The 25,549-nt window shown below is 41.5% G+C and overlaps 3 protein-coding genes across 3 annotated transcripts; 2 read left to right on the top strand and 1 right to left on the bottom strand.

Annotated features, from left to right (window-relative positions):
- Positions 1–1,024: 1,024 nt before the first annotated feature.
- On the bottom strand, positions 1,025–3,126 carry pin4 (protein (peptidylprolyl cis/trans isomerase) NIMA-interacting, 4 (parvulin)). The gene is made up of 4 exons (XM_076739247.1): positions 2,983–3,126; positions 2,696–2,763; positions 2,114–2,233; positions 1,025–1,482 (listed from the first exon to the last, which is right to left on the bottom strand). The coding sequence occupies exons 1-4, from the start codon at positions 3,017–3,019 to the stop codon at positions 1,324–1,326; spliced, it is 384 nt and encodes a 127-aa protein (XP_076595362.1). The 5' UTR covers positions 3,020–3,126; the 3' UTR covers positions 1,025–1,323.
- A 763-nt stretch (positions 3,127–3,889) lies between these two features.
- nek12 (NIMA-related kinase 12) lies at positions 3,890–8,295 on the top strand. The gene is made up of 2 exons (XM_076739463.1): positions 3,890–5,110; positions 6,434–8,295. The coding sequence occupies exons 1-2, from the start codon at positions 3,979–3,981 to the stop codon at positions 6,634–6,636; spliced, it is 1,335 nt and encodes a 444-aa protein (XP_076595578.1). The 5' UTR covers positions 3,890–3,978; the 3' UTR covers positions 6,637–8,295.
- An 11,352-nt stretch (positions 8,296–19,647) lies between these two features.
- Positions 19,648–24,824, top strand: drd1a (dopamine receptor D1a). The gene is made up of 2 exons (XM_076739814.1): positions 19,648–19,901; positions 20,234–24,824. Exon 2 carries the CDS (start codon positions 20,584–20,586, stop codon positions 21,700–21,702), a length of 1,119 nt encoding a protein of 372 aa, XP_076595929.1. The 5' UTR covers positions 19,648–19,901; positions 20,234–20,583; the 3' UTR covers positions 21,703–24,824.
- Positions 24,825–25,549: the final 725 nt, after the last annotated feature.

The following is a 25,549-nucleotide window of genomic DNA, read 5'->3' as shown; positions in this document are numbered from 1 at the left end:
GCCACCTAGCGCCCTGGAAGTCACCGGGAGGATCACAGCAACGTTGTAATACAGTTATAATACCCACCAAACTAAAGAACTAATTGGTTTTCCTGGGCCGGTAAGTGTAGCGGGATGTAAAAACACAGTGATGTAGATCAGCGAAGTCTGTATATGGGGTTACTTGTACAATCTGTCAAAAATGAAAGTGAACTACACACCTCTTTCAATTCTGAGTCAGAGATGTCCAGCCCCAAAGAATATTGCTCAACTGGCCGCTAAAATGATGTACATGAATGCATTCTTTGAGCAAGAATTTCATATCCTAGTTCCATCTTCTCAATTGTGAAAGTGCTTGTGTTTTAAATCGTAAAATGTTGTTTGTTGTTGTTGTCAAAGATCCTGCATTTGAAAACACTACTGCATCTCTAAAATTGTATGTCTTATTCTATACCATCACTTCCTTGTAACTGCTCTTATGACATGTGCTACAGACCTCTTTGCCAGGTTACCCTTGTGAAAGAGATCCTGATCTCAATGGGTTTTTATCTGGTTAAATAAAGGTTAAATAAAAAATAAATATGACAGTGAACTATTGACTGATGACATCACCTTGGGCCTTGTGCCTGAAAGACATGCCACATTATTTTTTGACATTTTATGGATCAAACAATCAACTGAGAAAATAATCATGAGATTAAGCGACAATGAAAATAATCATTAGTTAGTAGCAGCCAAGCTCACTAACTCTAACAACACTTTCTTTGTGAAATGTTTTTTTCATATTATTGGTGATTTATGCTATATTTACAAACTATAATTGAACATTTGTCCACTTTTTTAATTAGCATGAACAGCTAGGTGTACCTTATCTCCAGAATACAGAATGACAGAAACAGTGACTTGACACCTTATCAACTGATGTTCACAATCACTGTGAGGCCAGCGCTTCGCTTTCTGAAAAACTTAAAATGGAAGGTTTTTGGAGTGAGGCCAACACCTCTGTCACTCTCTCATACACATACAAACTTACACATTTTGAATCACTTCAGTGAAAATGTATTTATTTGTTCATTTGTGGTTTGATTTCCACAAAAGTTATTGAGCTCAAAAAGAGAATCGAGTGAAAAAGTTAAAGATAGAAGAATGATCCCCCAGGTTGAACTGTGTGTATGAGAGTATACATGTCGCCAAAGACAAAGCGGACACAAAAGGATCCTTTTAAACATTTCAGAAAATATAAAGCAACTGTTGCATTCAAACAGATCAGGAAATAATCAGTTTCACAATATAACACACTGTAAATTTTGTATGTCCTAATTTCAAGCGTTCAGCTGTCCCATGTCACTTTTTCCCCTCAACCATAATGATGTGGTACCCAAACTTTGTCTTGACAGGAGGGTCTGTGTAGACGGGCTTATCCATAGAACTGACAGGTAGGGCAAACGCTGCATCCTGGAAAGGTCCAACCATGGAGCCACGCGTCATCCACCCCAGATCACCCTGTCATGAACACAACAGTCAAGAAGCAAACATTATATGCACCTAATGGGGTCGCCAAGCCAGGACAAAAGTGAGTGAACATGAGCAACAAAGGCTAAAGGCTTCAAAGGGTTCACTGTACGGAAAATAGAAACTGTGAGCAATGCAGAAACTTGAAACACGTACGGCTTTGGTTGCCAGGCAGAATTAGGTCACAGATAAGAATGTGAGGCAAAAGCTTTGTTGCACTGTAACGATTCCAGCAACTCAAATATTTATGCAGTGTCGCTGAGGAACAGCCTAATCTCCACTGGTTTCCCAGTAGCTAAGACTATACCAGTGTAGGTGTTCTGTTGGGGCGCCGGTGTGAATAAGTGGGAGAAAATGTGTCAAATTTGTGTGAGTAATGGGTCAGTAATGAATTATTATTTGTCAGTTCGGAATTAATCATCCATGATTTTGACCTCGTCATTATTTATCATCTCCCACATTTATCATCACGTTAAGATGTAGTAACATGAAAATAATATTTCTATATGACTACAGGCAAAACACAGAGGACCAAGGCAGTTAGGATTTATAGTCAATACTAACATAATCAGAAAAAAAGGGGACCAAAACTGAGCAAACGATTATGACTTCATGATCTTACTCCTTGTCTGGCTTTGTCCTCACTGTATTGTGACGCTACTTCACTGAAACGGACTCCAGCCTTCAGTTTCTCCATTGCCTCCATGCATTTGCCATGTTTTTCACAGAGGATGTGCCTAACCTGGGAAAACATCATGAGAAATCAAATGAACAACTGTTGTGATGCAACCTAAAATTCACTGTAGACATTATGTTTAGCAAATACAGAAGGAGCATCCCAGTAGCAGCTCATGCATACAGGTCATGATGAATATCACAGTCGTCTCAACTCTTTAGTACTTTCTGGCATTGCCTGGCAACACACTGCAGCTGGATTAAAAATATATACATACTTAACTTGTTCCTATAATTACCAGTTGAAATATGGTGTTTATCAGACCACCAAAGAGAAAAGGAAACCAGTGACAAAGCTGGAGAGATGATGTCCGAGTGTAAAATAATGTCCCACGTACACCACATCATTTCCTTTCAGCCAACTCATGCAAACGTGACGTGGTGGAAAATAACGAAGGCTAAAACTCCTCTCTTATGTCACTTTGGACTTTTGCAGTGCAGCTTTGGATAAACAAAGTAATGAAGTCACCTTCACAGCAGTGCCTCCCTTTGGTGCCTTTTCTTTCTTGTCAGCGTCTGCACCTCCTGAAGCAGCTCCTGCACAGTGACGAGATTCAGCACCAACACGTTAAACCAACGGAACAAGGCAACACACAATAATACTGAGGCGAGCAATATGATCATGTCAAATGTAGAGAAGGACTTCCGCACACTGGCATCTGTATCACAGTTTGCTCCATGCTCGTAAATGTGGCCGACTTTAAGCTAACAGTCCATGACACATAATTCACAGTAGACAAGTAATGGACCATTTACCTTTACCACCCTTGCCACCCTTTCCCTTTGGTGGCATTTTTAATTGTAGTGTAATGAAATTCAAGCAAGACTGAGATGAAAATTGTACAATAGCATGCACTTCAACTGTGTTGTCATTAACATGCGCAGTAACATGCGCCGAAAGCTAAAGTGTTTCTTCTTCTTCAGCAAATTAACGGCAGATTGGAGCAATTTAGCATTCATACTGCCACCTAGTGTAAAAAAAAAAAGAAGACAGTGCAGTCTCAAATGCTAGCGATGGTGCAGGTCATACAAGTGGGTACACTTTTATATGTAGATGAATTTAAAATGTGTAACAAAAAAAAGGGGCCTTACTTTTCTCATATAAATGCTGTCATATTTTATATCTTTTTGTACAATCCGAGGTTTATTTTGGGCTATACTGACACATCCTCTAGGCCTCCACTATCTTTTCACGTCATTAAAATGTATCCATTTATTGCATTATTTAACAGGCACATGTTATTTATTTAGCAGCGACATGCACATTAATAAACATGCACCAGAGTAAAACAAAAAGCTACTTTAGTAGCAGCTAGTAGTAGGCCTAACCCTTCAAAAGCAAGTCACATTAAAACGTTTAGGCTATTAATATAGGATACAGTCATGCTATTAATGTCAGCAAGGATCATATATATAATTAATTAATCTCGACTGATCTCGATCTCTCAATGCTGTTGCATTAAAAAATGATTGCAACATGCCACAATGAACCGATGCGTGGACGATGTTGGCGTTGGACTCGGATAAAACAAATGAAAAGCATTTTTTTCCAGTCTGATCTCCGTACTGAAACAGGTGAAGGTAGAGATCGCGTGAAAGTTTCCCCTGATCCAGCCTCACGGCGTCAAAACGAGGCTGTTACCGTGGCAACGAGACTGCACACAAACGGCCCATGACGTATGTTGACAGCTGTGTTGTGCTGAAGCGCCCCTCACCTCCACGCTGTTCCTACTCGTTTAAAAAGGACAAAACATGGATAAGTACGAGCGGGTTTTGTGTCTGGGCAGCGGAGGAGCAGCAGATGTGTTCCTGATGCGGCACGAGGAGCGCAGGAGCCTGCACGCGGTGAAGAGAATCAAAGTAATGGACACAAGGACAGCAAAAACACAGAAGGCCATTCTGCAAGAGGCCGACATCATCAGGAGGCTGCAGCACCCTCACATTGTCAATTGCAGCGACGCCTTCGTGAACCCCGATGATGGCTTCATTTACATTGTGATGAACTACTGCGACGGTGGGACGTTAGATGACAAAGTGAAAGCGAGGAACCCAAAGGAGTTTTTCACAGAGGACACTGTGATGGGGTGGTTTGTACAGGTCGCTATGGCTGTAGATTACATACATGCCTCTAAAATACTACACAGGGACATCAAAACCTCAAATGTACTGCTAACAAAGCGAGGCATGGTGAAGTTAGGGGACTTTGGGATATCCAGGGTGATGACCAACACAGCTGATATGGCCTCCACATGTGTTGGGACCCCCAGCTACCTCAGTCCTGAGCTTTGCCAGGATGTCCCATACAGCTCCAAGTCTGACATCTGGGCTTTAGGCTGTCTGCTGTATGAGCTGTGTGCTCTCAGACCTCCGTTTGCAGCCTCAAACCTCCTGAGCCTGTTCTACAAGATCACCAAAGGAGAGTATGATTGTGTGGATAACGTCTACTCTGACCACATCTGCTCTTTGATCCACAGAATGCTCTGCCTCAACCCAGAAAACAGGCCGAGTGCTGCATGCATTCTTAGCTGGGGCTATGTGCAAGACCACCTGGAGTCTCTCAAACACACAGACACTGATGGTGTTGCTGTGACTGAATCTAAAGGGGAGAGCTGTGGCACTGATATGGAAGGGAAAATCACAGACATAGATGCCGCACTATGGCCGGATGTTCTCAGTCAGTCCCACTCATTTGAAGAGAAAGAAGACGATATGGAGGCCAGTTCCAGTGATGTGGAGGAGGAAGGTCAGGATGCTTTGTGTGTTGGAGGACAAACCCACTGTGACTATCCTGAAGACTTTGATGAAGATGAAAGTTTGTCTTCTGTCGAGGAAAACACTGAACACGCTGGGTCCATGAGGAGGAGCGACTCTGCTGAGTCTATTGGTAATGTACAGGTGGAAATGTAAAGGGAGACATCTTAACAGTGAGCAAAGACGCAGTCAGGTCCTTTACTGAAGTAAAAGTACTCATACCACAGTGTGAAAATACCCTGACCCAAATGCTACTTAAGTAAAAGTATAGAAGTATTACCAGCAAAATGCAGTTAAAGTACCAAAAATCAAAGTGCTCACTCTACAGAATAGCTGCTCATGTGCTACTTTACTATATAGCCTGTTACATTCTTATTACTGCTAATGCATCAATGCAGAAGTAGAAGTTTACTGGTATAACTGGTCAAAATGGAGCTCACTTTCCAGCAGCTCCCAGCCAAGGGTCACAAGATAAATCTGAGATAAATCTAAGGCGTCTGGACATGATTGATGGAAAGAAGAAAAACAAAGTTCTGTTACACAAATTTGTATTCATTTTTAGGTTAAATGTATTGTTTGTGAAATATTGAATAATTTGACTTCAATATTGAAGAATCTTAACTGAAACCATCTGAGAGGATTAGAGGGAAATCTCTTCCAGATATCTGAAACATGAAAAAGTCTCCAGGCAGACGATGCTTTTTTTTTTTTTTTTTTTTTTTTTTTTTTTGCAGTGGTTGAATGTGACTCAGTAGATGAACTCAAGTGCTGACCTTAATAAGCACAAAAGTCAGCACCACATCCACCAAATACAGCAGTAAAAGTAAAGGGTCTGAATACTTCCTCTATTCCTCCTTTTGTGTAGAGGTCACAAGACAAAAAAAGTTGGGAACCACTGGGAAAACACGATGTGTTTAATAGGGTATTCACGATGTGAAGCGCTGACACTGACATACACAAAGAGTTTGCTGTTCTGGTCCACCACTGACAAACATTGGCACAGACTACAAACATTCACTCAAATGTGGGGATTTACTGCTTCTCCCTTTTCTAAACTGGAGGTCTTTGAGTTTTGGACTGTTGGTCGAGCATTTTCAAGAGGTCACTTTGAATTCTGGGAAACTGATGGCCATTTTTCAATATTTATACACAGTTTATACACAGATGAGAGCAGCTGTTCTATTTCTGACCTGCTTAACAGCTCCCTGTTAAGGTTTTACTTAAAAAAAAAGAAAAAAAAAAAAGCTTTATTTTATAGTTTCTGTAAAACAATACACACACAAATCAATGCGAAAGTATAAAACATACTTGTCGCCATTTTTGTTTTTAGTAGTTTTTAGTAATATTCGTTCAGGTTGTAGCCATATACAGCCCACAAGCCACAAGTTGTTTTGTCATGTGTTGTCAATAGCTTCTTTTATTAACTTGTGTTTTACCATTTTTACCGAATTTCCAGAGGCTCCTGACGTGTCGGGACAAGTTGAGTATCCAGACGACTTTGAGGAAGCCGAGGTGGAAGACGAATATGAGGACGGAGCAGCGTTAGCTCACACTGCGGCTCCTCAGCAGCCTCATGATGAAGCACTGGAGGAGGAGTTTCAGCTGTGTGATGCTGGAGGACTGACCATCACCCTGAAAGCACTGAAGGAGAAGGGCTAAACACACTCACACTGCAAAGGACGGCGATGTGAAATAAAGAGACCTCAGCAGCTGAACAGTGAAAAATCCCACACGTGCCTTGTTTGTTACGTGTTTTATGCAACTGTTAAACCTGGAAGCTAGACATTTACTAGACACCGAGTGTGGTAAATGTCACTGCTAGATGATGTTGAAAACACTTGGTGGGGCTAGAGGGAGTGAATGAAGTCTGCTCAGTGTGTGCTCATTCAGTGACGAGAATATTCCTGATTGAGGTTTCTGATAAGCGTCATGATGAGTGGTGGTAATGATGAATACAGTCGAAGCGATTGGATAATTTTAGAAAACAGAAATCTCCTTTAATGCACTTTCTATCCATAATGAGCACACGGTATCTAGAACCACTTTGATGTCTTATTCCAGTGGTACAGACAGCAGTGTTTAACTGGGATGCACAACAACATTTCTATCACCTGCCCCAGTGCTTCACACTGTATGTGTCTTCCCTCAACTTTTTCTTTCTGTTTTTGATCTGTCACGTGATTAATGAAATGAAACTTTTCTATCAGGCTATATCTTTGCCTCAAAATAACATAAAAGCTCACACAGCCGTGCCATCATAGTATGCGGTCTGTGAAGCTTGCCACAAAGATCTTATGATAACACCTGATGAACAAAATTCAAAAAATATGAAATATTCAGATTTTTCTACCAGTCTCTGTTTATTTTGCGGATTGTGGACACTGTGCTATTTCTCATCATTCAAGGATTTAAATTTGGGATTTTGCCATTGAGCCTTTTAATGTATTCATAAATAATGCGGCATCTGATCTGAGCCGCAAATACAATTACAGTCTTGATGGAAATCTATCATTTGATTCGATTTCACTTTTATTTTCTAGGGATGTAATGTAATGGGATGCAATAGCAAAATAGTTGGTCTCTAGTTGCTCAAGGGCCCCTGACCTGCTGAGCCGAGGATTGAACCAGGAAATTTCTGCTCATAAGTCTGCTTTTAAATTATTGGCCCGGCTGGGGAGGGAGGACGCATGAGAGCTGGAGAAATCTTTACCTGCTATGATTTATTTGCGTTTTATACCAAATACAAAAAATTGTGCACCTGAACTTTCAGTTCCAACAATAAAAGCACCCTGAAGGGCTTCTGTCCTTCACTTTTAAACAAGCTGCTCCTCCTACAGACAAACCACTGTGAGATATATAGAGACTTTACTGATCCCACGCCGGGGAAATGAAATCGTTAAAGCCAGCAAGTATTACAAAAAGCAAAAGCTGTGTCACAGAAGGTATGTATATTTACACTATGTGCAGATTATGAAAATACTAAATGCCATAGAAATACTTCTGCCCATGAAAACACTATTGCCAATATTCTTATGAGAAAACTACCAAAGTCAGATGTTGTACTGCACTTGAGAAACATCGTTACATAGACAGGACATTGAACCCCAGGAGTCTATGTATCTGCACAACATGTACAGTTTATAAAAAACTTATTGCACAGTTAAGAAAAAAAATATACAAGAACACAAAAGTTGATGTAATGGATAATGTGAGCATACAGTATATAAGTAAGGAAGGCATTCAAATCATATTTCTTTGTATAAACAACTTCTAATCAAGATTTGAATCGTCCGAAAACACAGAAATATTAACAACACAGGTTGTTGAGGGTGCTCAAGACCACTGGATGCTCTCACTTCCAGTTTGCTAATCTGGATGCTTCAAATGCTGAAAAGGTTTGGTGAACAGAGCTTGAATATAAACAATAAATTAATTTCAACTGTATGCATTAATGACTAAACTGAGAAGTTATTTCATTAACAACATGAATGATGAGAGCGTGCTTACCGAGATGGCCTGAAACGACTTTTGTTAGCATGTTAGCATGCTCAACACACACGTGCTTCCTGTGCTGACATAACTCCGCCGGGGCTGCACAGCTCAGGACAGGCTGATTGTCTCTACCGATCTCCTCGCTCCCTGCAGGTGATTTCTGCCGTCCAGTTATGGATAAATACAAACGAGAATTAAGAACAGAAAAAAGATAACAAAAAAAGTGTCTTTTTAAGGTGTTGCTTCAATGCTCTTGAAACCTGGTGACTGATTCACAAACTTCTCGTACACGTACTCGTGAAACCCTGCTCTTTATAGGAGCATTCAGTATTCTCCATTCAGGCTCCTTCATTTCATTTGTAACGACTGGAGCTAGCTTATATATAATTAATAAGATATAATTAATATTCTGCCTTCTTTCCAGGTCATAGCCTCCAATCTGATAGCGTCAGTAACACAGAAGGCTTTCTTTTATTATTTCCTCTGAAAAGCCAAAACATCTTCCTGGGTCTGCTACTCATCAACTCCTGGGTCTAATTTGCTCTTGAACGGGGTTCAAGAGCAAATTAGTTTAGTCACTTTTGTTCCTCCTTTGTTAGATTCTTCCTTAAAATGACCTTGCAGTGACATTATTGTGAATAAAGCTCATTTGCATCCAAAAAGTTCTGAGGTTGTACACTTGCTCACATACACTTACACACTTGTGATTATCGCCTTGCCAGCAAATAAACTGCAAGCACTTTGTGACAGAGCAGACCAGTGAGGTGTGAGGCAGACTTTACAGGAATCGTGCTTTGCCATCAACACATTTAGGTTGCTGAGCTTTCAAGTACTTGTCTTTAACATTCAGTTATGATGGGGAGCTCAAGGCTACCTGTTTTCTCGACGGAAGTGTGAGATTCACATTTTATCAACACACGATCTCTCATGAGTTGGCCAAAGTTTTTCCACACTTGTAGTCAGCAGTCTCAGGTTCACCCACTCGCATTATTTTTACTAGCAGCACAACATACAGGCCTCAGTCTGAGAGACCAGACACACATTCTTTTTCCATGAGCTGATACTGCACACATCACTGCGAAGATACTTGTCTTTTCCTTTGAGAATCTCCCTGTCTCACACGCACACACACACACACACACACACACACACACACACACACACAGGCGTAAACTTGGTGTAATGTTTCCCACATTAGCAGAAAGTCCAACCGTGTGCATCTTCAGTGATCAGTGTGGGATGTTGGCCATCATCATGAATGGATCACTGAGGAGGACCAAGAGGGCAAGGGATTCCTAAAAAAGAGCCTCTGTGTGATATAATAATAATAATAATAACAATAATAATAATAATACTTATATTGCGCTTTTTAGGACACTCAAAGACGCTTCACAAAGAGAAGGCTATAAATATTTTTTTGTTGGAGAGTCGGCAGGTTAACATAGGACAGGGGGTGTTTGAGGCATCTCTTTATCTCATAATCTGTTCACAGTTCATTTAATGTTGATAGTTTTCAGCGGGTGGCTCCAAGTTTTATCAGGTCTGAGTGGACTAACAACCCTTGAATCAGTGCTTATTAAAGCAAACAGCCCTTGTACATATTTGAGTTAAGAATAAATTGTGGATGTCAGAAATTGTAACCACCACCACCACTTTCCCCCTGAGCAAAGATTCCCCTGTCGTGTGCAGAACAACATGGCTGTTCCTCTAAATCCCCCTAAAAGTGACACCTGCACACTCATTTTTCTCTGCATCCACTGATGGTGTTAGACAAAGTGCCACGATAGCTTCCATGATGTAGGCTGCAAAACAGTGCAACCACATCCCCTGAGTTGATACAGTATGAGTCATTAAATTGTGGCTCCACAAGATCTAAAGAGATTTAAAAGAATGTAGCGTTTAAGAGAAATGCATGTAGTAGATTATTTAGCATATCATTAGAAATTCAGTGATGGATTTTTCATTTCTTAAACTGCTCTTCCTATTTATATAGAGTACATGGGTATACAAAGATAATAATGAAATGCTAGTTATAGTTCCTTAGTGCTACTCACAAATCAAAAGGATACAAACGGATGACTAAATAATAAGTCATAAAAATGAACAATTATTTATGGTGGAGTGCGGAGGATGGACTGATCAGTCTCACAGCAGGCTGGTACGGCACCATATACTCCTGTATTGCTTGAATCTTATGTCTTGTGTTATCGCTCTCTACTCTCAACACTCTACACCCTGAGCAGCACTCAGATCAATTTATCTGAACTCGCTTTCAGTCTCGTGTAAGAGTATTTACTGATAAAGGCTTGTTTACCACTAGAAAAGATCAAACTTTTGGTCAATTCACAGCACTTCACCGCAGTTTGATAATTAACCTGAATGACACTGCGCTTTCTGTATGAGTGAGTGTGACTTCCAAAATTGCACAAGAAAATTGCTCTCATTTTATAAACCTCCTTCAACTGACGGCCTCCAGACTTTCAGACATCATCTGATGTGGTCAACTTCCAAGAAGTGAAAAAAATACCACCTGACACTATTAGCCATTCCTCTGGGTAAACACTGGAATTTTTCTTGAGGATTGGGTTTCACCTGCCAATAACAAATTGCTTAGATTGGGAAGATTTATGACAAATGATTTCTTTACCTGGTTTCTAACAACATCATATCCAACATTGTGATACCTGTGTGGAAGATATGGTGGCAACAAATAGTAACCGACAGAGTTCACCATAAATGTGAGAGGATCCAAAAAGTTCAAAAATAGATGGTAGAAAGTAGTTTAAATCTGTCCAAGAAATGCTGAAGATGAGTCTACAGTCAGGCTAGTGGTTCTGTGAGGCTGGACTTGAGCTAAATGCTCACATGCTCACAATGGCAATGCTAACATGCTTGTACAGTGGATCTGTCAGTATGCACACACTAGTCTATGTTGAGCGATCACAGAAACCTTACTCAGAGCACATAATGTTGCACATGTGTGACTCAGTGGTGTCAATTTGGTACAGGTTATTAGTGTGACAGTTCTACTACTCGTGTTATTCCTGACTGACATTGACTGACACTGACATAAGTCAAGCACAGTTGAGGTCAACAGGGATAAGATTTTAGAGCTGATGCTGGTGCTTGCTGAAAAATTAAAGGATCACCATAGTTGTTACAATTCAGAGGGGAACATGAACATGTGTACTAAATGTCAAAACAATCCATCAACAGCTGCACGCTTTTGCCATCCAGAGCAACACTGCTAGAGTGGCTAAAACAAACAAACAAACAAAGGCTAAAACATGATAGGGATGTGCATCTCCATGTATAAGCATTGATTCTGCTTATTCTATCCCAGATGACTTAAAGCTGTACAATCAAAGCACAGCAGCAGCAAATCTCAATTTTTTACAGCACGAGTGAAACAACAACACTGGGGACTCCGATAAGCCTCCATGCTTTCTTTGGAGTCCACAATCAATGTCACAAAGGCACAACAATCCCAGTGAGAACACACATTTCTTTGGGGAGGAATACACTAAAATAGCTGATGTGTAAACACATTTCCTGGCTATTGTCAATAGATTAATAACAACAAAATTATCTCCAGTACTACTTGTCCTGTGACAGTACAAAATGGTATATAATATATACGTTCCATTATGTTGTTTTTGTTGAGCTGGAATTATACACAAGATTAGATTACATTTAGATTTATTTGTCCTTTTGCAAGGAAAATTGCTTCCACGTTCTGTACAACCTTAAGAATACACAAATACATCAAACTTGGCAGATACATACATTGATCCCACAACATACACACACAAACTCAGGCAAATTCCAGTCTGGATGTTCTATGCAGCTCTGTTATGGCAGAGGGGACAAAACCCTTGATTCACTCTCTTATATGCCAGCGACCCATAACAGCGACCAGATGGGAGGAGTACCAAGTATGGATTGAACGTGTGAGTGGTGTCAAGTGTTATGGTCTGTCCTCTCTTGGAAGGTGTTGACAGCATATTAAAGAAGCAGGGGGAGGAGTAGAGAGGGTTGGGTTGAAAAATGCTTTTGTAGAGTAGCGACAGAAGCTGGGGGGCAACAGAAAATGCTTTGAGTTTGCAGATGACGGAGAGTCTTTGTTGGCAGCGTTTATGGATGATGCTGGAAGAGTTGAAGGCCAATTCTTTTGTTTTGGAGATGTTTAACTGCAAGCAGTTGTCAATGCACCACTGTGTGAGATAGGAGAGGAGTGGTGGTAGCTTACAACCGAGTTACTATTGTTGAGTAGTGTGAGTACAGCAGTGTCATCTGAGTATTTGAGGTATGCGATGATGGGCGAGGGGCTGACACAGTCATTGGTGTAGAGGGTACACAGGCCCCCTTTTGGCCTTGTAGCTGAACTGGTTTGGGTCCAAGAGTGGTTTGAGAGTTGGAAGGATGATGTTGAGAGCCAGCTTGTCCAGGCATTTCATGATTATTGAGGTGAGTGCAACGGGGCGGTAGTGGGCTTTCTTAGGTACCGGTAGGATAATGCATGTGCATGAAGCAGTCCTGTAGGACTCCCAGAAGAGGGAGTGCATGATGGGAAAGAGCTCCTTGGCACACTTGTCACTTGGCAAAGCTGGTCATGTTCATGGTGCTGAATTCCAGTTCCAGTTTTTCTTTATACTAGAGTTTTGGCTTTAAAGATTTCGTTTTGATTTGGTGTGTTATGATTTTGAGTAAAACCCAGTCCTGCCGTTGAAAGACTTTGTGTTTTTCTCTAAGGTCATGCATGATATGTTGGGTAAGCCAAGGTTTTGAGTTTCAATATTTCTTGAAAAAATTAACTGGGATTATCATGGAAATGTGGAATTTAATATAGGCCGTGATGCCTAAGACCCTCTCATTCAGACTTCCACCCACAAAAATGCCCCAGTCTGTGCAGGCAAGTGAGTCCTGCAATTGCGCAATACTGTCCTCCGTCCACTGATAGACACTGTAGGTCTGGGTCTTGTGATGTTTCAGTTCTGTAGTACGGAAGCAGAAAGACAATAGTGAGACCAGAGAAACCAAGTGGTGGCTGGGCAGGATGTCCACATATTTCTGGAATGAGGGCGAGACATTGTTGAGTCTGCAACTGTTAAAATCCTCAGTGATAAGCACCAGAGCCTCAGGACATTTCCCCTGCATGTCACTTATGATATTAGCCACTAGCTCAGCAGCAGCATTAACATTAGCACTTAGTAGAATATACACACAGCTGATGATAACACTGGGAAATTCGCTTGGACGATAGAAGGGGCAAAGGGATTGTGTCAGTATCTCCACATTTGGAGTACAGGTCTTGCTATAGATCCTTATGTTGTTACACCATCTGTCAGGTTTCAGTCAGAGCGATAATGTGTATATGTATATGGAATACACAAATTAGCATGTCTACAAACACCAGGCATGCTGGAAGGAAGTGTTCATGCATGCTGCACAGTAAATATACTCATTTAAATAAAAATTATCAGGCATGTAACACGTTTTCAGTTTCATAGAAGTTTCCGAGTGAAACTGCGACAAACTAAACTACATGCACTACATGCTATCACTGCTAAGAGTCTGTGTGGGGGATCTCCCCGCATGCCTCCCATATACATTTAGAAAATCCAGTATAAACACAAAATTACCACTGACATAGTAGCAAAAGACAGCAGTGTTATTAAACCACTTGACGTGGGGAAAGTAACACAGAAACTATGAAATCACCCATGGTTAATAATTATACACTGTAGCCGGAAATGTACTTGCTATCTATATTTTCTGACCACAGAAACTGAAGAAACCACAGACTAAAGCAGACAGGGTTGCCAAGTCAGTTTTTTTTTTTTCTCTCTTCAAGAACATACTTCCCTATACTCTAAGAACATGCTATATTTAGCTCTTGATCATGATCATTTCTAACAGTTGTAGTAGTGGACAGGAATCATTTTTACTGGTTATTGTGTAGATGTTACCTGTAAGATGTGGTGCAGGTTGCCATGGTACATATTTGCAGTCAGACCTCTGAGTTTTTCCCTAAATGGACAGGAAGTTTGGAATAGTAAGTGAAATTTGAACAGCACATCAAGTCACTAATGAAGTCGCTGAGAAGTTGTTGATACAGAGTGGTGTCAGCAGAGAGATCACCTACTTCCTGTTTTAAAAAAATTACAGCAATGACTTAAAACTGTAACGACTTAATTTCCCAGGTGTGGGATCAATAAAGTCTTAGGTTAGAAAACTAAGTCCAGTTGACAAAAAAAGAGTGTGACTTCTAACAGAAATGTACTGTACCATGATATATAAAAGAGAAGGACACTGCTAAACCTCAAAGCTAAACATTCAAAGTTTCAAAACTGCCCTATTTGTGGCTATTGGATTTGATATATTTTAATTTACAGGTTTAATATGTCATAACAGAATATTGGAGGCCTTTTCTATTTGCATTTGTACATAAAGTTCCTAAATATTGAGCTTTCTTTGTGTTCAGACAAACGAAGAAGTTCACTTAAGGCAACATACTAGATGTTATATGTAGAATTATCTCATCAAGATTGTCCTCTAACAGAATGCAGTGACACAAGATTTTGGGTGTTCACTCGTAACAGAGGTGATTAAATAACTTTTCCTCTTCTACTGGAAGATAGTTTCTTTATCTTTTGCCATAAGATAATTGTTTTTTTTTTATCATGGCCTAATTTGTACTAACTTTCTCATTACATGACATCAAAAAAAATGAGTGATCACTTGCATTTCCAGGTAGGTGTGCATGACGATGACATCAGTGACTTGCATTTCCTCGCCGACATCTGTATATAAGAAGAATGGGCAGACACCATTCACATCAAGACTCACGCTTAAGCCAACAAGAAGCTGTGAAGGAAGAGAGAGAGAGAGACAACGTTTCAGTATGATGAAGTGCGTGCTTGCCCTTGTTGTCCTGTTGCACCTCTGCTACTGTGTTAAGCCAAACATAAAATTGAACGGGGAGATTATAAAAGGACTGGAGGTGCTCAACAGGCTCTACAAAGTCAAAGGCAGTATCCAATCTGTAAGTACAATGCATTGGTATTATCACATTTTCTTTCATGTGTCTGCTGTTAAACCGTCAATGACTGTTAGTCATTAATGTCACTTAAAATATCCATTTCTTATCTGTGAATCTATTTTCTGTCCCTATAGCCAGAGATGTTGCGTGTGCCCTCCATAGATATGCACGCAAATGCGGTGAGTATTGCATCTTTACACCATCAGCAGGCTGAATGATCTAGACCGAGCGTTGTTGTTCCTCTTACGTTGAGCTCAGTTCATGATGACACATATGTTTCAATTTGGAATAGCCTAACTAGGTCATGTCATTCTTCCATTGCAGTCTTCCTGTGTGGGTGTCTTTGTTAGGGAGCTGAAGCACCTTCTTAACAACGTGACAGTGCATGAAGACAGCAGGTATATTCTCCAACAACTTGAGGCAAACCTGGAGGCTCTGGGAGAGCATCAAGAGGTAAGCCAGCAAAAATAGGATTGTGTGAGTTCTTACTGTTTACTTGCCGTATCAGCAGTGGCTATCACGATGTTACATAATACCGAACCCTCATTTGTTCCTCTTCCAGAATGACCAAGAATGCCGAATGACACAGACAAGAAACCGTCTGATGCCTTTTAAGCCATATGTTACTTTCCTCAGGACACTAAACTCCTCAAAGAAAAGATGAAGAGTCTTTCTTTCTCTTTCTGCATGGCAGCTTCATTGTTGCTGATTTTTTTTTTTTTCACCTAATGCTTTCACATAAAATGCCATGACAGACATGACCAGTGAATGTATTAGACAGTATTTGACAGACATACAGCTTTAAGTTTTCAGAAGTTTCCAAAAATGGCATTTATGTATTTATTAGTATTATTTCTGAATATTTATTGTATTTATTTATTTATTTATTTTTTTAGTTCCTCAGACATCTCATATGACAAATTCAGCCGACTGGATAGTACAAAGTAATATTCACAATGTGAAAAAAGCTATTTCTGTTCAGAAATATTGTGCTGCTGTCCTGAAATAAATCAGCTACTTTCAGAACTTCTTCTCACGGAGTGTTTGTAAATCAAACCTTTTAAATGCAAAAAGTAATGGACTCTTTTCTCTTTATGTCAGCAAAAATCCGGTCTTGCATGTTGAAAAAGCACTGAGATGCTAACAGGTTGTAATGCCATGGCAGGTAAGGAGAGGGAGTGTTTGTGTTTGACCCAGAAGTGTAACACACCGTGTGAAAGTGTGGTAGAAGTGCCTTTACAAGCAAGAGAAAAAGGAAACAGGCAGACAGAGTAAGAGAGAGCTGAAGTGAATTACTGTCTCTCTCATCTATGCTGCCCATCTGTAGACGGGCAGGAGTTGACATGTTTGCATGCCAGCATTCAAAAACACACATGGCCTCATATGAACAGATATGCATGACTGATAAGTATGCAGGGCTGTGTATTCACATCTACACACACACACACACACACACACACACACACACACACACACACACAGCAACAAAGAGACAGCTGAGGTTTTCTAACATGTTGGTTCCTAGAACAGTCTGTCTTCATCATAGAGCTTGGCTGTTTTGCGGGTGGCTGGGTTCCTGTCATCCCACATCACACTAAAAACACTCAGGAGTTTGACTCGAACGGCCACACAGGAGATCTTAAAGAATTTGAAGCCGTTTCAGTGTCCTTAAGAAAATGATGCGAGAAGATTATGTGGAAAAAAAAATCTGCAGTTGCGGTTTGCCTTATCTCTTCTCACACATCTTCTCACTCACATCTTTGTGTTTGAAGAGAGCAAATTACTCATTGAGTCATTACATTGTTAGATAAGTAAAATTCAGAGAAACTGACTGTCAGCATGTCTTGGTAACCCTAACCCACAGTTTGTGCAGCAGCAGCAGCAGCCTGTGCGTGCCACCAGAGCCTTTGAACTGCGTGGGACATGAGTTAGAGGAGCCGCAGCTGCAGCTTTGAAGCAGAGGTGAAGGCGGGTGGAGACAGATGCTCTGAAGTAGGCCCACAATACACCTCTACTTTCCTGTCTACCCTGGTCTCACTTCTGACCTTTGAACTTTCGACCCTGTCCGGCTGCTGCTGCATCTCTGATGTCCTCGAAGCAAGGAGCAGCACTAGGAAAAGTTTTAAAGAAGACTCAGGAACACCGTCTGGAATTCATAGGAGTAGATTGTTTATTCTTGCCGCAAGGGAACAAGTTAATACAGAGAGCATGCAGTGTAAATGTTCAATAATACAGAGTTCACATGAGACTTTTATAATGCCAAATAGGTGGAGGCTTGCACTCTTGCCACTCTCATGATGAAGACAATTCATTGTTTGTCATACAGTAGCAAACAGGTGAGATGACCTTGAGGAGAGGAACTGAAATGCTCCGTTCCTCTCTGGCGTTCACTCCCCTGGACGTGACCTCTGTCAACATGAGATAGTAACACAAACTCTCACACAGATAATGATATGAGGTCAGTACGAGGTGATCACACAAAAGTATAAGAATCTTTCTAACAAAGAGTTTGAATGACAGAAAACAATCAGGGAGAAGAGAAGAACATGGCAAATAATCTGGCACAAAAGCCCTTGTGAAAATACAAACTATTGTATTTACACTGTGGTTTTTGTCGTGATTAAACAAATAAGATAAAACGTGTTAATTTGTGGGCTAAACCAGCCGTTTCCCCCTGTTTCTAACCTTTGTGCTATGCCAAGCTAAGCTAACTGGCGCCTGGTTGTAGCCTGGCATTGAAAATATCAAATGTGAAAAGTGGTATCGATCTGCACATCTACCTCTTCCTATAAGATTTCCTGTGTATTAACACTCAGCTCTCAGCAGACTACAACATCCCCGTCTGCCTCCTCCTGAAATGTGAATGTCGGAGCACTGAAGCATTGAAATGTATCATCATTGGCTTTCCTGGTTTTAACTTTGTACGTAAAAGGTCAGAAAATAACGCAAGATGTATAATTTCCATAGACCAAGATGTCTTGAAATATATTTCAAATCATCCGAAACTGAAAAACATACCACCACAGATGACAAAAAAAGCACTCACATTTGAGAAGGTGAAGTTTTTGCTTGAAAAAAAATCCCCTATTAAAAAAATATTAAGTGATTATCAAAGTAGTTTAAAATTAATTTTCCATTGTTTAACTCAGTGATGAATTGACATACTGGACCCTCTATTCCTCTGTTATAAATAAAATATGTCACATTATTATGATTAATAATACTAATTATTATTATCTGGGGTCAAATACAGTATATTCCTTCTTATTTTATTATTCTCCTCACCTCTTCACATCAGTCTCATGGCTTTAACCCATCTATTAAACGTGTTACAGTGTGGATGTTTGTCATGGAAAAGGGTCAAAGCTGTTTCTTTTCCTCCCGTCAGAAGCACTTAAATCACTGGAAGGTGACAGCTGGCATGTCACGACTGTTTCTGCATCCCACTATGCTCTGCGTGCGAGACACCAGCTTGAGCTGCATGAAACAACCATGAGCATGCTGACTGATATTGCCAAGATTTTTTACAAGCAGGCAACGATTCATCCGTCGGAGCAGACAGAAATGAGGACTGCGACTGAAGGTGACATTGGTCCGCACATGAAACCTCTGGCGCGGGTGGATGAAGAATGTGAGTTTCTGATTTAATCGTCTCCCTGGACATAAACCCGTCTTTCATAAAATCTCTATTTCATTCATCAAAACCCTGCACAGGAGGACCCGTTTTTTTCCCCTCTGCAGACGCAATCGTTCCCTTTCTCCGTTAGATGGCCTCAGCGACACGCCGCCCCTGCTTGTTTGGCCTTTGTCCTGATTTAGTTTTATAACGCGCATATTAATTTAATTAAACTGCACCACAGCGCAGATTTAACCAGGTTAAATGAGGAGACCGCACTGCTGATGACAGGCGGGTTTAACGGCACTGTGATGTCTTAAACCTCTAAATTCTGCACAGGAGGCCACTCATGACAGGTCAGCCGACACCTGCTGTACATGAGGTACTACAGCGGATTTGGTCGCCAAAGGGCCACAGTCACGTGCTTCCATGCACACTTCACTTTCTTTGAATGGGACAACGTCAGAGCGCCGGTGCGCACAGTCTCCAGGATTTGGCCGCAGACGCGCGCTGAAGCTGCAGGAGGACGCAGCTCCAGCGGTGATGCTGATGGCTGAGTGACATTTCAAGACTGCTTGCATGTGTTATTTATTCGTAGACAGCGGTCAGCGACATCGAGGATATAATTGGGCTGTTCTTTGGTTTGTTTGCGTCGGACATGGGGGCTGGACTCTCTTTTGGATTGACTTTCCGCTGCTAAGTTTTTATGGACGTTTATTTTGAAATGTGAAATGAAACCACAGCTGACCGCATCCCTGTTTTCGTGAGTAAGAGGTGAGTGTGATGATTAAGATGAAAATAGTACAAGAGCATTTTGGGGAGGGAACATGGAGGGAGCTGTGACTCTTTATTATTCATGGCTTAATAAATACAATGCGCTCATGGGAAAATCCTGCTCCGACAGTTGTAGCCAATGGAGTGCTGTTTGAAATCGGTTCTTTGGCATGGCAAAACATACTGTAATCGGATATATGACATACAGAAGTATGTATAAGCAGAGCCTACATAAAGAAACCAAAATGAAGATTAAGTATGTTAACAATTTTTATGGCAAGACCTATTATCTAAATTAATAATGTTATATAATACATTTCTTTAATCCACAGGGCTGTTGGTGACTTTAGTAAGCAGAGATTCCTAAAATTACAGTAATTTGGGACCTACAAACTGGGCAGACATAAGAGCTCACAGTCATAACACCAAGGAATTAAGTTACCGCGACTGCTTCAGCTGTGCAGCTCAAATGATGTCAAATCTGATTTATAAAGTCAGGAGGCAAATGTGCAGCCCGGAGAGGGAATGCCTCAAACATCTCAGCCTTCATCATTCATCAGAAGATGCAATGATGGAGATTCTCTGCAAGGCTGGAGCACAAGACTCTAATCCTGTGGATATAATGTAGCACAAATCTTCAGTATGACTTAAATGAACTCTCCCAACACATACGTGTTCAGGGATGGATCTCATGAACTTCACGACCGTCGTCGACAGCGGCTTTTTGGACGAGGCTCCGTCGAGCCGCGTCCTAACTGGCTGTTTCCTCTCGTTGCTCATCCTCACCACCTTGCTGGGAAACACGCTTGTTTGTGCCGCGGTCACCAAGTTTCGACATCTGCGCTCCAAAGTGACCAACTTCTTTGTGATCTCGCTGGCTGTGTCAGACCTCTTGGTCGCCATCTTGGTGATGCCTTGGAAGGCTGTGACGGAGATCGCCGGGTTCTGGCCATTTGGCTCCTTCTGCGACACCTGGGTGGCTTTCGACATTATGTGCTCCACGGCGTCCATTTTGAACCTCTGTGTGATAAGCTTGGACCGCTACTGGGCCATCTCCAGCCCCTTTCGCTATGAGAGGAAGATGACACCCAGAGTGGCCTATGTGATGATCAGTGTGGCCTGGACGCTGTCTGTGCTTATTTCCTTCATCCCGGTGCAGCTCAACTGGCACAAGGCCCAAACTAAAACATACACTCCTCTCACCGGGTCCTCTGGCGCTTCAGGTTTAAACGCTACATCATACCGCAGTCCAGAGAACTGTGACTCAAGCCTGAACAGGACCTACGCCATCTCCACCTCTCTCATAAGCTTTTACATCCCCGTGGCCATCATGGTGGCCACGTACACGCAGATCTATCGCATCGCCCACAGACAAATCAGGAGGATCTCTGCGCTGGAGCGAGCGGCCGAAAGTGCCAAGAACAGGCACGACAGCATGGGCGGAGGCTCCAGCATTGCAGAGTCGGAGAGCTCTTTCAAAATGACGTTCAAAAGGGAGACCAAGGTGCTGAAGACGCTGTCTGTGATCATGGGGGTGTTTGTGTGCTGCTGGCTCCCATTCTTCATCCTCAACTGCATGGTGCCCTTCTGCGAGCAGTCAAGCGGAGGGGAGGCTTTCCCCTGCATCAGCCCCACCACGTTTGACGTGTTCGTGTGGTTCGGCTGGGCTAATTCCTCCCTCAACCCCATCATCTATGCCTTCAATGCAGATTTCCGCAAGGCCTTCTCCATCCTGCTGGGCTGCCACAGACTGTATCCAGGAGGCCACAACATAGAGACAGTCAGTCTAAACAAGAAATGACTCACGACTCTCTCACAGCACTGACTCATCCTTAATGCTAAGAGTCCAAGCGTTCCTGTGCAGGCCGGTCTGATCGACTTCAAACGAGGATGCTGCTCTCTGTGCTGACGCTTAGTGTGACTGAAGGATACGGTGACCCCATATGTACCCTTGTTTGCATCAGGCCAGTGGCCCGTCTGCGTGAAAACTGTCAGAGTGAGCTTGCCATGCTCACAGTGGTTGCTACACTGTCTTCAAATGGAAGACACTCCTGAAAGAGGAGAGGGGATTTGGGGGATTGAGATTAAGACTCTCCGCTGTTGTGCCAGGGAGCTGTGAGCACAGCGGTGCTGACACGCCCCTGGGATAGATAATCCCATGACTGGGCAGCACACTTCCTAATGCTGTCAGACACTGCTCTCTTCAATATCATCACACACACGTACATAAGCACAAACACTGTCAAAATATGCTCCTCCAAATACAGTGCAGCAGCCAGCATGCACACTACAACAAATTACATGACAGCACACAGAAATAAGGTTACTGATTACGCTTCATCCTGTGCTCTGCAAGGGTTAGCGGTAAAGCGTCAAACCAAATCCTGATTCTGCATAGTTGCATATGTAGATAAATTACATCCAAATGTGACTTAAGGTTGAAGATTAAAGATCTGATTTTGCATCCATTAATGTTGTGATTTGAAACGTTCAGAGAAGTGTACACTGACAGACAAATGCGATCTTATGTAATTTTTCATGGACGTAAAGTTGGAAAATGCAGCTTTTCAGACTGCATGTGCCACATCTCATTGCTGAAAGTGGTGCAGAATTGATATATATATATATACTCCAAATGTCAAATCATGATAACTTCAAACCAAGCACCTCATAAAATAGAAACCTCATAAATTATTTGTTTCACTGCTTGAAAGTATTTTATGGATGAGTGTCTCGTATCACTTTGTGTGTCCTGTATTTTTCATAAACAACAGCTGATGACCTCTTTTACAGAAAAGGCACAAACCTAAACAATGGTTTTGATCCACTTGACATGTCTTTGGCTATTGGGCTGATAAAGAAGTGTAACTGACTGACTTATGTTCAGGTCAATCAGTTTGAATTTGTTCTTTAAGGTGAATTATTAAAGGACGATCTTGGATAAACTTAGATCTTATTTTCAAAGGTTTGGCTATCATTCCTAATGGTTATAAAAGCGTACTCAATAAAGTAATTGCTGACATCTGGGAAGACTGACCACAATGAAACCTGATGTGGAAAGAAACACGAGCAGATAGACGATCAGTCCTGTTGTAACTCAGCCCACAGTTTCGTCACATTACTGAAGCCTGAAGGAATTGGAAGCAAAGCTGACAATGAGCACACGTGAAATGTCACTAATAATCCTTCACAGCACAAGAAAATGTGTTGTCCACTAAGACTCTTTCAAACCTTGCAAAGTATCAGAACTGAGACACAATTAGTTTGAATTAATATGAAAACAGCACCTCATCCTCAACTATGATGCAGAATAAATGTTCCACTCATTTAATGCGTCTGCTGCCTCACTTGAATGATACGTTTCTGTAATGCATTTCTACATAATCAGGAAGCAGCCTTACCCTTACTTATGATTTTTATAATCCAAAATGCTTCCTCACTCATAGGCTGCTTGTTTTCTACATTTCAAATTAGGAAAACGAATAGCCGAGTGTATTGTGGGCAGCAGGGCAAGTGATTGCAGGCTGAATTTATCATCATTTCCAAGTTTTGACCAGTTGTTTGAATTCCAAACAATAAGTTAAATTGAATGAGGAAGTCAGTCTGTAAACTGTTGGGTGTTCACAATGGACAGTTTGTTTAAGAGGCGTGTGGCACAATTTGTTTTAAACTCAAATTCACTGCTTTTAAAGCCAAGGAAATTGAAGACCCAAAGAATACAATACTATTTCTTTGATAGAAAAGACAGTTTATGGAGTCATTTGACTCGAATGAATGGTGCCAGCTGACTGTGTGAAGACCCTACAGCCCCTCAGCCCTTTGAGTTTCTGGAGGTGACGCAAAATTATTCGATGCTGACTGCTGAGAAGTTGGGAGGGAGTTGGAAGAAGTCTCACATGAGCATTAGCATAGCCCCCACGAGCTGTCGCTGTGTACCTCTGGTGTCTGGTACCATTTCATCTCCAAGTTCCCTAACGCGAAAGTCTAGATTACACCTTACTTGGTTTCATGCCGGCACAAACCACCTCTGAATCTTACCTTCCTCCAACCATTTGTCAAAAAACTTGCATCTCCCCATCTTGGCCCATCCCAAACCTGTTAGCCGGCAAGAAACCACAACTGATAATAACGAAAAGACACCAGACGCCAACATCTGGAGCTAGCTAAGGTAACTTAAATGTAATGTAAAACTTGTATCAATGGTGGAATACTAAGTTAATCAAACAAATACATGCTATTGGACATTTTACAGTAGGCTCGTGTGTTTTCCCATCGGCCTTGAACACACCATCAGCAAATTTAATAACTACAGCAAATTTTAAGTAAATTAAATACAATTTCTAACCTTAATTTATTTTAAGACCTTATATGACTTTTTTTGGGAAGTGCGCATTTTAGCTTTCTTGTCTGCCTACCTGGTCCAGGTCAAGAAATGGTCCCAAACATAACCCCGTGTAAAAGCACAATTTGATGTACTGTATTTATTTTTCATGCGCTAACTAGCTTCATCAGTTAGCGTCAGTGAGCATTCACAACACAAACAAAAGCTGCAGGGGTTTGCATTTGGCTAAAAGCGATCTCTTTAGAACACGCAGGTGTTATAGAGGTCTGACCAACAAATACATGCTTTTATGTTAAACTCGTGACAGAAGAAAATAGCTGCAGCGTCTGCTTCAAGCTTAATAAAAGTGTGTTTGTCCAGTCAAATCCACTGTGTGGTGTATGTGTAATAGGCTGTGCCGCGCTGACCTCCACAGATCAAACTTCCTGAAACATTTTTCACAACAGAGTTTAAAGGGAAATACTTATGGGGACCACCTGTGTCTCACATCCAAAAGTTCACTCTGCAACTTCATGTGTCTGTTCAGCCTGGTGATGTATTGCCATCATTAGCAAAGTGAAGGGCCCAGTCTGGAGTCGTGAATAGCCTTGAATAATAAAATGAAGCCACCACTGTGGCACCTCTTTATCTCCACTGTTGGCTTTGCTTCTTTCATTCATTGCACTGAAGTTGTTTTTCACCCTCAAGTGATTGATTGAACACTTGAAACAACATTGAAACAACACCCAACAACTAAGCATGAAATCTGATCCACAGCTGGAACAAGGAGACTGAGGTGATTGTAAATTTCAGTTTGGAAGAGTGTAAGTACTGTGATGATAGCTCTCTCTCTCTCTCTCTCTCTCTCTCTCTCTCACACACACACACACACACACACACACACACACACACACACACACACACACACAGAGTTGTCCTTTAAAGCCTGCTTTCTCTGGGCCCCGGACTGTCCTTGCCTCTCTGAAACCTCCTCAAGCATGCCACGGGAAGGGAACAGCAATTAATTTGACTGACATCATTCAGAGTGATGGCTGAGGTGGCGACAAGACTTGGTGTTTGTGTGTGTGTGTGTGTGTGTGTGTGTGTGTGTGTGTGTGTGTGGTGCAGCACCTGCTTCAGCACCAAACTCAGAGTCCCTGCAATGTCAACTGTTCTCTATAAATACAGGGAATTTGTTCCCTCTGTCTATCTTTTTGTTTCAGTGGAGCTTATGAGATTCTCAAAGCAATGCTAGCTTTTTAGATTGGCACATCAGAGAAGCGACGTTAGACATGGCAACTTCAGATGATGCTAATGACTGGCCCTG

This window comes from Chaetodon auriga, chromosome 9 (genome assembly GCF_051107435.1).
Source record: "Chaetodon auriga isolate fChaAug3 chromosome 9, fChaAug3.hap1, whole genome shotgun sequence".
Lineage (NCBI taxonomy): Eukaryota > Metazoa > Chordata > Actinopteri > Chaetodontiformes > Chaetodontidae > Chaetodon > Chaetodon auriga.
This window is presented reverse-complemented; position numbering and strand designations above follow the sequence as displayed.

What these genes read in the sequence shown, in the direction of transcription:
- pin4 (XM_076739247.1), bottom strand. Translation starts at nt 3,019, where the DNA reads ATGCCACCAAAGGGAAAGGGTGGCAAGGGTGGTAAAG. An exon ending in GGGTGGCAAGGGTGGTAAAG is followed by an intron (nt 2,764 to 2,982) that starts GTAAATGGTCCA and finishes GTCACTGTGCAG; the next exon opens with GAGCTGCTTCAGGAGGTGCA. An exon ending in AGGGAGGCACTGCTGTGAAG is followed by an intron (nt 2,234 to 2,695) that starts GTGACTTCATTA and finishes ATGTTTTCCCAG; the next exon opens with GTTAGGCACATCCTCTGTGA.
- nek12 (XM_076739463.1), top strand. Translation starts at nt 3,979, where the DNA reads ATGGATAAGTACGAGCGGGTTTTGTGTCTGGGCAGCGGAGGAGCAGCA. An exon ending in CGACTCTGCTGAGTCTATTG is followed by an intron (nt 5,111 to 6,433) that starts GTAATGTACAGG and finishes CCGAATTTCCAG; the next exon opens with AGGCTCCTGACGTGTCGGGA.
- drd1a (XM_076739814.1), top strand. Translation starts at nt 20,584, where the DNA reads ATGGATCTCATGAACTTCACGACCGTCGTCGACAGCGGCTTTTTGGAC.